The 16865-nt window shown below is 40.0% G+C and overlaps 1 protein-coding gene across 5 annotated transcripts in view; it reads right to left on the bottom strand.

The window, feature by feature from the left end:
- The window catches only part of TMEM244 (transmembrane protein 244), a 30189-nt gene extending 13570 nt beyond the window's left edge, over positions 1–16619 (bottom strand). For 2 of the 5 annotated variants that reach the window (XM_014533795.1, XM_014533794.1), the window contains exons 1-3: positions 16474–16619; positions 10415–10564; positions 3922–4047 (exon numbers count right to left, since the gene is read on the bottom strand). In XM_014533795.1, coding sequence (XP_014389281.1) covers positions 3922–4047; positions 10415–10564; positions 16474–16604 — 407 coding nt within the window. In that variant the 5' untranslated portion in view covers positions 16605–16619. Of the gene's footprint in view, positions 1–3921; positions 4048–9691; positions 9760–10414; positions 10565–14688; positions 14731–16473 lie in introns of those variants that run through there. The other 3 variants (XM_014533796.1, XR_001360689.1, XR_001360690.1) reach the window with 3 other exon arrangements.
- Positions 16620–16865: the final 246 nt, after the last annotated feature.

Genomic DNA, 16865 nt, shown 5'->3' on the forward strand with positions numbered 1-16865 from the left:
CCTTCCCTTCATTCAAAGACTTTTGACAACCCTGGCCTGGTTTTACCCACACACCTGTTTTCTCATCAATGAGAAGTTACTATCTGCCTTTTTCCTATCCTTTAAGCTTGATGCCACTTTACTAAACACTTGGAGGGCTACCAATGATGTATAACAAACACGTAAATAATTTAAAAGAAAAAGATTTTTTTGATACACTATATTCTGCAGCATGATTTCTCAATATAGGCAATTATCTCTGACTTGGGCCAAATTCTTAGGAAAAATGAACACCTAGAATTCCACATACCTGAGCTATTTAGTTGTATGAAAATGGCCCAATGATTCCAGTTTGTTTTAAAAGATTGATCCAGCCTTATATAAACCCATTGTTCCTTTTATGGCAGTAAGAGTAAGACGTCATTGAAGGTAAAGGGCCCTGAGGTACAAGCCCTTAGTGAATCAGAAGCCTGAACGACCCACACAACTTCCTCACACAAAGACATTCAAGTGTGAGACCAAGAGATAGAATTTTCAAAATGGTTAGTCACTATTCTCTTATATCTAAATTTTTAACTAAAGGAAAAACAAAAAGATTACCTCAGACATCATTTGACAACTATCCTCTGAGTAATCCAACCCTGGTTATTGAAACTAAAATAGTCACCCAACTATTTTAACAAATTCTATTGGCCATTCCATTATGCCAAGGTTGACTCTCTTTCATATCAAGGTGACATTTGTTATGTGACTTAGCTGGCTAGGGCTCAGTAAATTTTGTGGTGTTAATAAAATCCAAAAAAGATAAGTTCTTGTTTTTCATAAAGAAAGGATCATTTCCACTTACACTTATAGCACGTGTGTGTTTTTTTTACAATTTATTAAAAATTAATATCTTTGAGCCCTAGCCAGTTTGGCTCAGTGGATAGAGCATCGTCCCACAGACCAAAGGGTTCAGGGTTCAATTCCGGTCAAGGGCACGTACCTCGGTTGCAGGCTCCTCCTCGGCCAGGGCCCTGGGCAGGGCACGTGCAGGAGTCAACCATCAATGTGTTTCTCTCACATCTATATTTCTCTCTGTCTTTCCCTCTCTCTTCCACCAATGGAAAAATATCCTCGGGTGAGGATTAAAAAGAAAAAAAAGATACAAAAATTTATATCTTTATATAAATAAAGATTTATACAAAATAAAATATGAGTACTTTGTACATATGTTTTCTGTATGTGCTTAACAATATTGGAGAAAAGTATACATCTAAGACTTGGATATGCAAGGTAAGTGGAGAATTAAATGCCTGTAAAGAGATTAGTAGGTAATATTAGTAATCCTGGTATCATAAACAGAAACTCAACTTTAGGGAAATGCATATGGTAAAGTGCTGCATTTCCATTTTTCATCACTAAGAAGAAAACTAGTTAGATAAAAACTATTGCCAAATTTACTGAAAAGAGGAAACCTAAAAATATTTTGTGGTCTTAACTCAAAGAAAAAGCTTTAGAAAATTCCACTTTCATTTGGTTAATGTTCTTACTAGATATATAATTGACAAATTCAGATGTGCAATTTGTGGGCAGAGAAAAAGAGATGAAATTAAACAGTTTCTCTTATTCTTGTACTACTATAAAGACAGTACTGCCATTCATATGGAAAGAGAACCAAAAAATTATGTCACAAAATATATCCAGTGTTTTGTTCCCTGTAATTTTAGAATGATAAAGCCCATGACCAGTCTTCTGGTCCAATGACCTAACCCACTTAAACAATGTTTTATGGCCTAATTTATAGATAAATGTATATTTATTAGAAGCCAAGTGCACGAAATTCATGCACTGGTAGGTTCCTTAGCGGCTGCCGGCTGCCAGCTAGGTATTCCCTCCCTTCCCCGGGTTACCTGCCACATACACCGTCACCACTGGCCGGGGCCTCCCACCCTTCCCCCAGACACCTGCTGCTGTTGGCCAGGGCCTCCCTCCCTTTCCCTGGCTGGCCCTGCCCCCTGGTCAAACTCGCAGATGAACTCCCGGTTCAAAGGACAATTTTCATACTATGTTTTTATTATATAGGATGTTACACAAATGTTATATATACATATATACATATATATGTAATATCTATATAGGTGTCATATATGTGTATATAAATACCTATAGCAGCCCACCAATGTAATGTCAAGGGAAATTCCAACATAACTGCAGTAGAAAAAAAGGTTAATTTTCAAAACATATTATTTTGTTACTCGTAAAGCAATACTTTTGTTTGGTCAAATCATATCCACATAAAACAGAGACATTTTATTCACATTCATGAAATCAGGTACCCCCAAATTTGTACTTAAAGTAAAGTTCATTTGTCAAGTCATATATTTGAAACTTCTCTCCTAGAAATGATGTTATGAATGACCTGGTCTCAGGTCAGCTCACAATGGTGATTTGAAGTGATATGCCTCAGAGACGGTCCTAAGACCATCCTGTGTCCTCAATGCCCGGCTCTCTCTCTGGAGTTCTGAGCCACTTCACTCTGAACTCAGTTCAATTGAGCAATATTTGTTAGGCATTTTCTATGTGCCATGTGTTAGACAATTAACTTGTAACTTTTCTGGGTCCAGAACCAATTGCTTATCTCAACCTTTAAGACTGAACCACCTTATGCCCCCAAGTCCTGCTGTGACTATCCTATGGCTGTCTTCCAGGAAATATTAAGACCCACAATAAAACTGAGATTTAAGATGATGAGAGTTCAATGGTCCTCCAAGTTACTGAAAGAGTTTATGTCTCAGGAAATTGATACTAGAGTATTGATATTCTGGCATTTTCCAATAGCAGTGATGCTGGAGTACAGCAATTCATTTGGAAATTGTGTGTTCTTAAGTTAAAGACTGATTATACCATTACTAAATGAAAGCGCTAAAAATATAAATGATTTAAGTTGTTAACAAATAATAATAACTTTGAATTACAATTGTGGTAGATTACCATTCATACTTAGACTAGTATGCTTTTAAAAAAATAATAGCCCTAGCTGGTCTGGCTCAGTGGATAGATCATGGGTCTGCAGACTCAAGGGTCCGGGGTTTGATTTCAGTCAAGGACACATGCCCTGGTTTCAGGATTGATCCCCAGTAGGGGGCGTGCAGGAGGCAGCCTATCAATGATTCTCTCTCATCATTGATGTTTCTCTTCCTCTCCCTTCCTTTCTAAAATCAAGAAAAATAAAAAAATAATAGAAGACAAGGGAGAAAAAGTTACAATGGACATGTAGATTTGAAGGAATGGATGAAACTATCATTTACTCAGAAATTATTATATGCTAGACACTGTGTCAGACAATTTCTCATTCTAGCTGGAACTTTACTAGGTATCTCCCATTTTGTAGAGGAAGCAACTAATATAAGCGATATTGTGACTTGCCTAAGACTAAACACCTGGTAAAAAAACAAAGTGGGACTTGAATTTGAATCCATTTTCTTCTAACTCCATAGAAGAAAATAAAAACCCGTTAGTCTAAGAACCCAGTAATCTTGTTAAAATAACTAACTGGTGTTGGGAAGTTTGCCAGCCTCCAAGTACAGGTCTTGGGTTCCAGTTCCCAGTCTTTGGTCAATTTCTGCCTTAAAGAAGGATTTTATAGGAAAGTAGTCCCAACAGAGGCAAACCCTGTACAAGTCAACGACAAGTTGAATGTGAAAGGAGAATAGGAAGCCCCTGCGTTTCAGTACAGTTTTGAATTGGAAGATGTAACTAGGCAATACCTGCTGAGGAAGTGGTAGAAGAACTTGGCAGGCAGGATGAGTAAGCGGAGTGGGTGAAGACCTTCCATCTTCAGTTTTTATTATTTAGTCATCAGAGTACACTATGCATGCAACAAAGTTCTACTCTTATGAAGCGATTCAGGTACAACATCAGATTTAATACATTTTGTTTCCTTTATTTTATTTTGCTTACCAGTTGAAGTGATGGCAACATGGAGAACAGTTACTGAAATAGCATAATCCCAAACCCATTCTTCCACAACCAGAATGAAAAGCAATCCACAAATGAAGTAGGTGACCTCCGTTGAGACTAAAAGCACTGCAAATAAAAGGAAGAATATAATTATTTGGTATTAGAGTAATTACTAATAATTCTGAAATGCAATTGGTATCAGGACCATTACAAGTTATTCTGCAAAACAGTCTTTGTAGAAATTTTCTTAATATTCCTTCTCTTAACAATCATCAAATTTGGAAAATTTTAATATTTTTCATGTCTTAATAAACCTTAGACTTATAGAAAAATAACAATATATAATTTCTGTTTCACATTCTTCATACTTAGCATTTCAGAAGGTAAAATGCAATAAAGAAAAGTTACTATGTAACGAATGCATGCTGATCTGTAATTGGATTGCAAGTCTCATTTTTAAGATGTATTAAAAACTAATGAAAAATTCAATTCTGAGTTTTCAGAAATAAAAAAAAAATGTTAAAGTTTAGTGGACTACAACAGTTCTTTGGTACCAGTCATTACCTAACTTGAAAATAAGTTCTTTTGAGTCTTTGTAATAAAATGGTACGTTCAGATAGTCACCTGGGAAACATAACCGATAACCATGGATGAAAGAAAGCCTCATAAATGGCTCCTGTGGATGGAGGCGCTCTCCTAAATCCACCAGTTGTCTCAGAGTGGTTTTCCCGAACATGTATAAAGAGCCAGGACCACACACAGGTCAGGACCACAAATCTCTAAGAGTCTTGAAATGTGAAAGGTCAAGCTTTCGCCTTTGTCTTTGATATGGAACTTGAAGACTATAGTGATTTTAAAGAAGAGATCCTTCAAACTTTAAAGTGACAAATAGATGTGATATATACCACCAAGGTCCCTTAGTAATGATATCACTTTCCATAAGTATTACCTCTCTTTCCTTTTAAAACAGCAAATGATTGGCATATTGATATAATTCAGGAATTGATAAATCTGGACAAGTAAACTCCATAGTTTTTAACAGCAAAAAGTAAAATCACCACATTATGCTCTGTTATGCAGAAGTAATTTATTAACAGGCAAGCCAGTGATTGCCTACTGGTTGAGCAAGACACTCACCAAGTGCAAGTCCCAGGTGCCCTTGTTTGTAAAGGCCTCATACATACTCCTCTTTAATTCTATTTAATTTAACTGAACAGGTTTCAAAATTTGAATGGACAAGACATACTAGTGCCTTTGCTATCCTATGGAAATGCAGTTCTTTTCAGCATGTTCTGCCCCCCTAAAACTGAGCTTGTGGGAAGCAAGTGTACTCATTGACACCACCTCTTCCCATCACATTTCCACTTCTACCTCCACCAGTGGCTCACAGAGCTCCCACATTACTATAGAGCAGCGGTTCTCAACCTTCCTAATGCCGCGATCATTTAATACAGTTCCTCATGTTGTGGTGACCCCCAACCATAAAATTATTTTTGTTGCTACTTCATAACTGTAATTTTGCTACTGTTATGAATCGTAATGTAAATATCTGATATGCAGGATGTATTTTCATTGTTACTACTTGAACATAATTAAAGCATAGTGATTAATCACAAAAACAATATGTAATTATATATATGTTTTCCAGGCGTGCTGTCCCCGCCCCCCTCCCATTGGTCATTCCTGAAGGTCATCCAGAAGGATGTCTGGAAGGTCGTTTGGCTGCCTGGTCTAATTAGCGTATTATACTTTTATTATTATAGATATGCACAGACCATGGTCACATATAATAGAGTGGTGAAGGCCTGGGAAGGGCAGGTACAGGGTGGAGTGGGTCAATGGGAAAAACAACAACAAAGGGGACATCTGTAATACTTTCAACAATAGAGTTTTGTTTGTTTTTTTCAGTCTGAAGTTCTTGTATTTACTTTCTTTACTTCCAGAAGTACCTGGCCTTAGTCAGAGGCACAGGCTCTTCCCCCAGCTGAGGGCCACACCCAAGGTCTCTTGCTTCCTTGGCCAGACTGGAAAAGCGCCTGGGATGAGAAAAACAGGATGCTTTGGGTTTTCTTGTCTGCAGAGCCTGCTTTTGAGGTATTAGTTTGATTTTTTTAAAAGGATCCCTTTTCCTAGAGTTTAACTCACAGCATTGTCACCAGCTGCTATCTCCCCAGTTCAGCTCCCCAGCATCTCCTCAGCCTTCAGACTCTGCCTCAGTCATTTCTGCTGCAGCAAATTTTGAGGAAAACTGCATCCCTGGTGAGATATTATCCTTGTTGGGGATCACTATTTCTGTCCTCAGTTCAGGTAGAACAAGAACAGCACCCGAAGGCTTCATTTCAGGTTCACGTCAGCAAACCAGGCCAACTCAGGGTCCTGCTCTAGCTTCTTTTTCACTTGAATGGTGAACTCCTCTCTTAAACCAAGTTCTGATGGACACTTAGGGCGCCTTTCTCGTGATGATACTTTCGGGGCCGGGGCTGGGCCTGGGCTGGGATAGGACTGGTCTTTTGGGATCGGCTTGATGAGCAGAAGAGAAGTGGGAATGGCCTCATGCTCCCCCGAAGTAACAGTGATTCCACCTCCTGGGCTCCCTGCATCACTGAGGCTGCTGTGCTTAAGGTCATCCCACGTCTCCACTACCTTCAAGTCTGTGAGCAGGGACCTGGCAGTCCCCGGGGCTCTGGAGGCCTCACCTGGGTGCTGACAGTTCTACTTTCAGGCTCCCCAGGATCGCTCTAGTCGGGCTACTCCTCAGATGCTTGGGGACTTGGCAGGAGGTTTTCACTGTCTCCTGAGATATTTTTCACATCTGAAAGTCCATTCATGGGAAATGGCCGAGGCTGAGAAAACCGATCACTATTCCCACCTGCCCGGGAAAGAGTGGTGTAGGAATCTTGCTGTTCCTGCTTCTTGTTGCTGATGGGCCTGTCGCCAGAAAAATCATCTTTAGAGAATACCCCTGAGCGGTTCTCCAAGGCGGGTGAGGTCTGCCTGTGCTGGCTGCAGATGAGGTGCGTGGGGGAATCGCAAGAAAGGTTTCTTGAAGAACCTACACACCAACAGCGTTTCACCTTCTGGGGAAAGGTCAATCGTTTTTGTAAAACTTGGGACAGTGCGTTTGAAGACTTTGGTTCTCTGTCCTCCCACAACCACCGCTGGTCCAAGTAGGGAGACCAGCAGGCCAGGCTGAGAAGCAGTGATTGCCAGATGGAGCTGCTGGAGTCACGCAGGCCCAGGAACACCTGTGGCGGGAGGACTATCCTCAGCTGCTGGGCAGAGCAGTGCTCCCAGTAGGCCTCCAGGTGAGACTGCCCACATGCTCCTCCTGCACCGCTAGCAGCTGCAGCGGCCCGGGGCCACCCCGAGCGGAACAGGGCCCGTGCCAGCAGGCGAGGGGTCTCTCGGGGCCCAACGTCTTTGGGGGGCCAAGCAGCTGAGGAAGGAAGTTCGTCACAGCCACGGGCTCCGCAAACACTAGCTGATTCGGCCGCAGAGGCACCCACCCCAAACGGGAAGCTCTCAGATCCTCTGGCAGGCAGCTGACTCAGTCCCGCAGAAACTTAAAGAATTCCGTTTTTCCCTCTTTACTCTTCCATGTTCAACTTTCCAAGAAACCCACAACTCCTAGGAAGTCGTTCCTGAAGAAGCCCTGGGACAGTGTGGTGCAGAGCGCGGGCCGACACTGTGGGGTGAGGCCTGTGGAGCTGCGGGGCGCGGCCGCCTTCCCACCCGCGCCCCAAAGGCATGGCGTCCCGTGCCAAGTGCAAGTGCAAGTGCAAGTGCAAGTGCAGGCCCCTCCGGCGGAGTCGTGAATTCTGGAGCGGTCTCTTCAGGAGGGTTACAGGCCGGGTCTCCACGGACTGGATGCTCCGCGCAAACTCCGGGCTGCCCGGGACCCCGCAGCCTGTCTCCCTCCCTCCCAGCTCCCGTGCCCGTCTTCACCCACAGGCATGGACGACAAGCAGACGTGGCCATGCGGGAGGGGTCCTCTGTCGTGAAGGAAGACCAGAGCAGCAGGCTGTCGGCGATCCCGGCACAGACGGCGGCGGGGGACAGCGTTTGCCAGGCCCCTCGTAGAGGCTGCAGGCGCTCAGCGACCCGAGGTGCCATCTGCCTGCTCCGTGCAGGACGGGAGCCTCCGCCAGCGGGCCCAGGTCCTCAGGTGAGCGGTGAGTTTCCCTCGCTGCTGCCTCCAGGGAAACGCTCCCTTCAGCTTTTCTGTCTTAGGCTCTAATGATTTTCCGTTGGTTTTGTGCGCCTTCTCTTAGTGATTCGGGCTCCGGGCAGAGCGCTAAGTCAGGGATGCTACTTGGTTCAGTGCGGGCCTGGAAACACCGTCGGTACACGTTCACCTTGGCGGGTGGCCTTGTTGGCCTTGTCTTCGTTTTCTCTCTTGTACACAAACACCCACGTGACTCTGCCATCCTGCAGCTCGGCGGGGCTGGGGAACCCGGCTGGTCCCCAGGGCAGGGTGATGGCGGGGGGAGGGCATGCAGCTCCCCCCAAAAGCCACGACCTACCGACCTGGACCTGCTGGAGGGTGGCAGGAGGTGGTCCAGGGTCTTGGTTCCCATCCCCTCTCCGCCCCCTGTTGACACCAACCACCCTTGCCTCCCCCCTGAGGCTCCGACCACTACACCCACAGTCCAGGAGAAATTTTTTAAAAAGAGAGAACTAGAGATGGCTTTTTATCAGCATGTACAGATTTTAGAGGTTAACTCGCAGCTGCTCAGAGATAGTGATTTTAGTCTCGAACAAACTTTATTTGCATATATCGATAGAAAATATCTTTGTTTCTGATATGAGAAAAAGTATGATTTAAAGGACGTAGTACAAATTTGGAAGTCAAGATGCCAGTGTTCTCATCTTGCGGTATCGCTTAAGAGTTATAAGACCTTGAGCAGGATTTTAACCTCTGGCTCAGTCGGTTTCCTTTTCTATGAATTGGGAAACGGAGTACTATTTATCTACCCCAAAAAGTTGTTGGGAGGAATTTAATTGAAAATGAAAGCAATTTGCAATCTACTTTCTGCAATACACTCTTCGTGTCCTTCCTAAACATCAGCTTCTGGATGACAAAATTGCTTCAACAGACAAGAAACTTGACCCCAAATACATGCCCAAGGCTCTGAGATTACTCATACATTTTTTATCTCCAAGATTAAACAAGTCTGGATTCTCACAGTAACAACTTTGAAGAGTCATGCCACTTATCTCCCTGAGCCCCAAATTAAAGCTCTAATAGGTTGGAGGTTTATTGATATCTTTGTATAAATGTTAGTGCTTTGTGAGAGGAAAGGACTTTGTAAATTGTGCCGGCATCCTGGGATCTTCACTAATCTCTGCTGTGTAAAAACACAGCCTTGTCCAATAGGCCCGTGTCATTGTCCTATCTCTCACTGGCTGACCCATTTCATATCTCACAAACATTTTTCTACATTAGTACACTAAGCCATTCTTCCTTTTATTTTTGAAAAGCGCTTAATACACAAAGGTTTACCCATAATACCAACAAATAAAAATTGAAATAAGAACACTACCCACTTATTCCACTTACTCCATCCCATCCTGTCTTTTAGAAATAGCCACTTGAAAATTGTATAGTGCTTTTCCACATTCATTTTTGAAGTCAGGTATAAGATACAGATGGCGGAGAGAAAGGCCTGATATTTCAAAACATTTTATAAAACAAAAACTATTTTGGTTTTTGGTTTTTGGAGGCAATTAGTTCACTCATTGACAAAGACTGAAAATTAAAGTTGATTACCGTTATAGTTGGCCCATGCGGGATTTGTTTTGAAATCAAATGGTGCCAGGACATCCAACTCATCCACCCTGGAGATGTTACAAATGAAAATAGTTTACGTTGGAGGAGGCACTCCATAACTTTGCACACCAAGGTTTTGTACATTACTCTTCACATATAACAGGAAGTCATTAGCTCTACCTGCTTTTGTGGCACATTGAAAACCAGCTGACTTGAATGGCAGCCAAACAACCTCTTTATCTGCATTTTCTTCTTTGTCCAGTTAAGTCCATACTGTCCACATAGTGTATTTCATTGTATTTGAGGTCTCAGCTGTAATCTTGGAAGTCCCCTCCAACAAATGTGGGAGGAGAACCCAATACTGTGGCGAGAGTATCGGGCTTGGAAACAATAAGAACCGGGTTCGAATCCTGGTGGAGTTGTTAACTGTGCACTTGGGCAAGTCACGGAACCCTCTGGCTTTAGTTTCTTATCTGTAAATTGAAACCATTAATCTCTGAGATCCCTTTCTGGTCTAAGATCTGAGTCCATTAAGTATACATCTTCTGCTGTAACTAAGTCTGTAGTTGTGTGCAGCCATCATTTTCAAAGATGGCTCATTTGCTCATTTTTACTTTAAAAAAAGTAAGAAAAGATACCATTAAAAAAATCTGCATCCTCTATTTCATAAAGACAAGTCAAGTATTAAATGCAAATTCCTTTCATAGATAATGTGCTGCTTACCTGAGCGCCCTGCAGCCCAGGCTCAGAACCACGTAGTACACAGTGTAGAAGAGGATGACACATTTAAGAAGGTTTTGCAAAACAACCTGCAGAGAAGACAGGCGTGAGCTCCAAAGCCTGGGCTTCTTCACATGGTTGTTGGTAACAAGTCTGACAAACAAAAGATGATGAGTAACTACTAGTTGGGTTGGCCAGCCTTGCTTTGCCTGGAGACCCACGGGGTGGGATGGACTTCAAAGTGCACAATGGAAGTGTGCTGACTAGAGAGGCTGACATATTGCACATCCACATCAAGAATTAATACAGTATATAAATTCATACCACACACCTTCATCTCCACCAACAAACTTCCTAAATGCCAATATTTATATTTTCACTTGATAAAATGTTTCTAAATCTCAGCTATCAAAATAGTAAAAATATGAAGATGGCTAAGAAATTTCCAAAAGTATGAACCAAAAACTACATAATAACACAACAATAATTAAACCTGTGTGTAAGAATTCACAGAACAATTGACTAAAACACAATAGATGATCCCAAAATGGACTCTACCACATAATGAGACTTAAGAAAAAAAAAATCATTGCAGATAAATAGGAACCAGGTGAGTTATTCAACAAATAGCATTATGAAAAAATTTTAACTTCTAATTAGAAAAATCCCTTTAGATTCCAGTCTTGTACCAGACACCAACATAAACTTCAAATGCATTAAAGGCTTAAATGCCAAGAAATAAAATGGGAAAAAATATTTGCAACACGTATCACAGGCAAAGATTTGATATTTATAATGCATAATACCTAAATGTATACAAATAAAAAAAGACAAACAAATCAATAGAAAAATGGACAAAGAATATAAATAGGCCATTTATATGACTAAACATTTAAAAAGCCAATAAACAATTGAAAATGTGCTGAACTTTACTAAATCTTTTATTTAATCTTTTTATTTTATTTTCATTGTTTACACCATTACAGGTCTCCCCACTTCCCTCCTTTTCCTACCTCCCCCCACCCCACTCTTACCCCCCTGTTGTCTGTGTCTATGGGTTACTCATATTTGTTCTTTGGCTAATTCCTTCACCTTCTTTCATCCAGAACCCACTGTCCCTATCCTCTGATAGCTGTCAGTTACTATTAATCTTTTAAAATATATTCTTGTGAATATAACAAAAACATTAGCATGTCACATGGGAATTTTTCATTTTATTCTTTTATCTTATGAATCTTTTAAAAAGTCATCTTGTTTAGCCAACATTTTATGGTTATTTATTTTCTCTGAATGACCAATTTCTGGCCTGGGTACAGAAGGAGCCCTCTACTAAAGGCTAGAAGAGAAGAGAGGTAGTACAGAACACACAACAACCTTGGCTACAGGGACCAAGTTTACAGATTTACCAAGAACTTACTTCTTTCAACTGCCTAAAAATGCATAGACTCTTGGGCCTAAGAGGGCATAGGAAACCAGGACTACAGGGTTCTGAGACCTTCAGAATCCCACACCCCACTGTCCCTTCTCCTCCTTACTACATCCTTAGCCCCTCCTACTCTTTGCCTGTAGACTTGTCTTTGCCCACAAAATCTCTTCTCTCTTTGCCCATCTTTCTCATCCCTGTCTTGCCCTTAAGTATCTTCCACTCCTTGTCCCACAATCTCCCCTCCCTCATGATCCTTAGTTTCCTTCTATCCTCATTCTTTATTTTAAAATTCATTTTATCACTTTTCATTGAAATATATTTTACATATAACATTGTACAAATTTAGGGTATACATTTTTATTTAATACATTTATGTATTGTAATATGATTGCCATGGTAGTGAGGTTAGCACCTCTATCATTATCATTTTTTTCTGTGGTTGGAATAGTTAAGATGTAGTCTCTTAGCAAATTTGATGATTACAATACAATATTGTTGTCCGTGTTGTTCACTAAACTGTGCACTAGAGCGCTAGAACTTATTTAGTACTAGCTGCAAGTTTGTATGAGATAAATAATATGTAGTCTGTATACTAATATATATATTAGTATATATATATAGTCAAAATCTGAGGATACAAGAATCAATTAACTTTTCACGTTACATTTGGTTGTCATATCTCTTTAGTGTCATTCTTTGTGTTTGTTTTAAATAATTTTTTTTTGTTGATTTCAGAGAGAAAGGGAGAGGGAAAGAGAGATAGAAACATCAATGATGAGAAAGAATCATTGTTTGGCTGCCTCCTGGACACTCCACACTGGGGATCGAGGCCACAACCCAGGCACATATCCTGACCAGGAATTGAACTGTGACCTCCTGGTTCACGGTCCAATGCTCAACCACTGAGCTATGCCGGCCAGGCTAGTGTCATACTTTAAATTTGTCTGATGTTTCTCTTGATTAGATTCTTTAGGGAGGAATTCTGCAACGATAATATTGTGTATTTCCCATTGTATCTTATAAGGGGACACATAATATCATTTTGTCTCATTGTTGGTGATGGTCAGTTTGATCACTTAGTAAAGGTGACACCCGTCAGATCTCTATTTTAGTTGTACTGCTTATCCTTTGTAAATCATAAGTAATCTGTCAGGCAGCATTTGAGACTATGTGGATATCTTGTTTCCCCAAAACTTTTTACCCCTTGGTTTTAGTATCCATTGACATATGTACCGTGTCTAAGTCAATTATTACATTGGTGTGTAAAATGGTAATTGTTTTATTTTATATTTTTCTTCCATATATTAGTACACATTTTTCCATAAAGAGATTTTCCTTCTTACTCTTGAATGTATGCATTTATTGTTTATTTGTCTATTTTCAGTAACCCTTGGACTTTTATATTCTCTATATGATATAATGCATTAATATTATAATTGTTGATGCTGAAATTGTCCCAAATTTGACTAGTCTGAACAACTACAAGATACCTTCTGTGTTTATTTTACATATTCCCACCATTTTCTTTGTACTTCCTTGCTCTCTGTCACATCCTGACATTCTAAAAATGTCATCACTATATTTCTATTTGCATTTTGTCTATTTGTGAACTTTCTATTTTTTTCCATTGTTCTCTCTGTCTTTCTATCTATTTGTGAATCAATATCACACTATTTTAATTATGGATGCTTTATAATAAGTTTTAATATACTCACTTCTCATTGTTCTTTTTTTAGTCTTCTCTTAGCTACTTTTATTTATTTTGCCATATAAACTTCAAAATCTACTTAAATAGTTTCATAACGCAAATGTATTATTTTTATTGGGGTCATGCTAAATTTATTATTAAAATAGAAATAAATATAGCTTTATAATGGTTACTCATGCTATCCCAAAATAATTTCCAAATATATTCAAATGTACTTTTGTATCTTTCAAAAATATTTCAATTTTTCTTTACATACTTCCTGGTAATTTTATTCTTAAAATTCTTTTTTGCTATTGATGTAACCAAAGTTTAGATGATAATGTAATTCTTGTTTCATAAAAACATCTTGTGGCTTTTCTTCTTTTCCTATACTCAGACATAATTTGAGTAGTCTTGGGAATATATGACCTTTGCAGATGTAGGTGAATTCCCCTGTGAAACCTGGGCCTTGTTCTTTTATAATAACCTCCTCCATTAAGTCTATGAAACCTGGAAACCCTCAGTGTTCCCATTAACTAGAGCAGCCTTACTCTTTTCCACAGAGGGAATACTGCCGCTTCTTCAAAGTCTAGCTCAATATCATGGTCACACTCCACCCCCTACTCAAGGACAGAACCCTTCCCTCTCTACTTCTTTGCATTCATTGCGTTGTGCATATATCTTCCAGATTGACCACCTGTGTTGTAGTGTATTATTTATGGAGGTGCCCGCTTCCCTAGACTCTTAAAGACAGAGATAGTGACTTAATCGCATTTAATTCTTCAGCCACGAAAATGATGCTCAGCTCTTGCTAAGTGTTCAATAAATATATTTTTAATAATAATGACTGAAGAGATGAAAACCCACTTCAGTGAGCACCCTGGTCAATTCATTATAAATGTGGCCCCTGGGTCAGATTACACTAGGATTTCTTTTCCAGTTCCTCATTGGCAAGGTGTGACATTGGCCACTTACACTCATCATTTTGTTGGACTCATCTGTAAAATCTCATGGGAGTTTTGTTTTCAGCACCTGTGTAAAATTCCCAGCACAAGTGCTATATCTGCCTAGCCCTCTACTTGCCCTCTACTTCCCCCCATGTGAAAGCCTGCTGCCTGGTTCTTTCAACAATGCCTAATGTAATCCTGAATTGGGCTCTCTCACCTGTGGTATCACAGCATAGGATCCGGCCTAATAGTAGTTTCCTCTGTTAGTGTCTATATGGATGAAAATCTCCACTTCAGGTCAACAATCACTAGGAAATGCAGGAACGTGTTGTGGTTCTGATATTTTTACATGAACATTTGTTTTACAATTGTAATCTTATATTAGTTTACTGTATTTATAAAATGTGTATTCCACTGGAGTTCTGAACAACAAACGCATTGTATTCTGCACAACGTAGCAGTCCTCATACCTGGGCTTTCTTCCCAGTTCCTGTGCAATTTCCCCAGACAGCAAATTAATTAAATGGCCGTTGGCCATGACTCTTTCCCTTGAGTCAGCTTTTCTCTCATTTAAAATGTAGGGATAGGGGAGATTTAATTAGCCCAATGCCTGGCACATTGTATGCACTCAATAAATATTTGTTGGGTCTTGGAACTCTCAAGAAAAAGGTCACTTTTGCTATTACTATTAATTTATGAGCATATCAGTGATTCCTGTGCTGATCATATTGACACTGAACAGGACTTCAGAAAAGTTAACTCATAACTTACAGGGATGTAGCAAGAGAATTCAGATTTTCAACAACTCACCTATTTTGAACATACTCACTATTGATCTAATGTTCTAAGGTTGTGATTTCACATATAAAACTCTGGGATTCTAAAGATGTGAAAAACTGCAGCAATTACCTGGACATTTCCAACAGAAGGAGCGCACGTGTGCATGTGTGTGTGTGTGTGTGTGTGTGTGTGTGTGTGTGTGTGTGTAAGTCCAGACTAAAATATAGAGTCCCCAGTCCCCATTCTTTATGTAAGCTACTTAAGGGAAAGGATATTATCTTTTAATTATTATCTCTCCAGCAATTATTATCATTGCTAGGTCAATCCAAGAACTATACATAAATTATGAACAGTTTAAAATCCTGTTAAAATAAGTTTAAAAAAATACTCTCCCTCAAATGTTTTTACTGATTTATAAAATTTTTCTTAGCTGTTGCTGTACTTAACATTTCTTACCATTTGTGATGATGACAGTGAACAGAAAAAAAATGAAGAAATACACAGCGCTGATATTTTACTAAAATGAATACAGCACTAATTTGAAGTCCTAATTTAATTTTTAAGTAAAAATCTGACGAGTGTCATTCCCTGAAGGCCAGATCTTTGGAAGCCCAAAGCCTGTGTGAATTTACCCAGCTGCTTCCAGGCCTTGCATATTTCCTTGTTTTTCCTTGTTTTAGGTGCTTTGATTTTTTTTTTTAAGAAAGAGTATTTTTATACTGAAATAAAACACAACTATTAACCACTAGCCTCAAGGAAAAAGGAAACTAACATACCTACAGCTTAAAATGTTTCAATACTTTGCCTCTAAAATCTTATGCATCCTTTAGAAGTTGGGAAAATAAAAGCCACATCCTGCCAAAAAAAAAAAAGATTGAAGACAAACTGTCATGATTTCAGAGAAGAAGAGCAGAAGTGCAGGTGTTAATACTAGAAAGTCGGCCTGTAAGTAACATGGTACCTTCAAAACAGCCACTATTTCATAAAAACATCTTGTGGCTTTTCTCCTTTAAATGATTTAGAATCCTTTCTTGGGCATGGGTGCCTCTACATTGCCACCATTACCATATGAGCAAGGGTGTTGCAAATGTTTTCTGCAGGGTACCCAGCCAAAAGTGAAACAAGTTACTACGGAAAGAAAGGCCATTTATAGAACATAATTTGCCTACACCAGTGCCATGCAATAACAGAAAGAGAATGCAGAGAAGTCCTCTTTCTTTACCTTTTCTTTCTTGGAGCAACTCTGACCTGGAGAGCCATGTCACATCCTATGTCAATGAGGTGGTGAGAGCCACGCTCTTTATGTGGACGACATCTGGAAGAAGAGGCAATTGTCACCTCGAGCTTTTCCATTGCTCTTGAAGACTAAGCGTGTGAGTCAATAGGGCAGGATGATTGGATTATACACAATGAGACAGAAGCCATCTGTGAGCCACGAGTAAGCTGCTGAGTGCCAAAATGAACATCCTTATTAGACAACTGAGTTCTCAGACCACTTGTAGTTTGGTCAAATTTGAAAGACGAGTTGATTGTTTTTAGACAGTGCTGCAAATAGGCAGGGACTTGGAATTCTCCCGGGCTGCATGAGTAATTATTGTGTCATATTTAAATCAG

Source organism: Myotis brandtii, unplaced genomic scaffold (assembly GCF_000412655.1).
Source record: "Myotis brandtii unplaced genomic scaffold, ASM41265v1 scaffold123, whole genome shotgun sequence".
Lineage (NCBI taxonomy): Eukaryota > Metazoa > Chordata > Mammalia > Chiroptera > Vespertilionidae > Myotis > Myotis brandtii.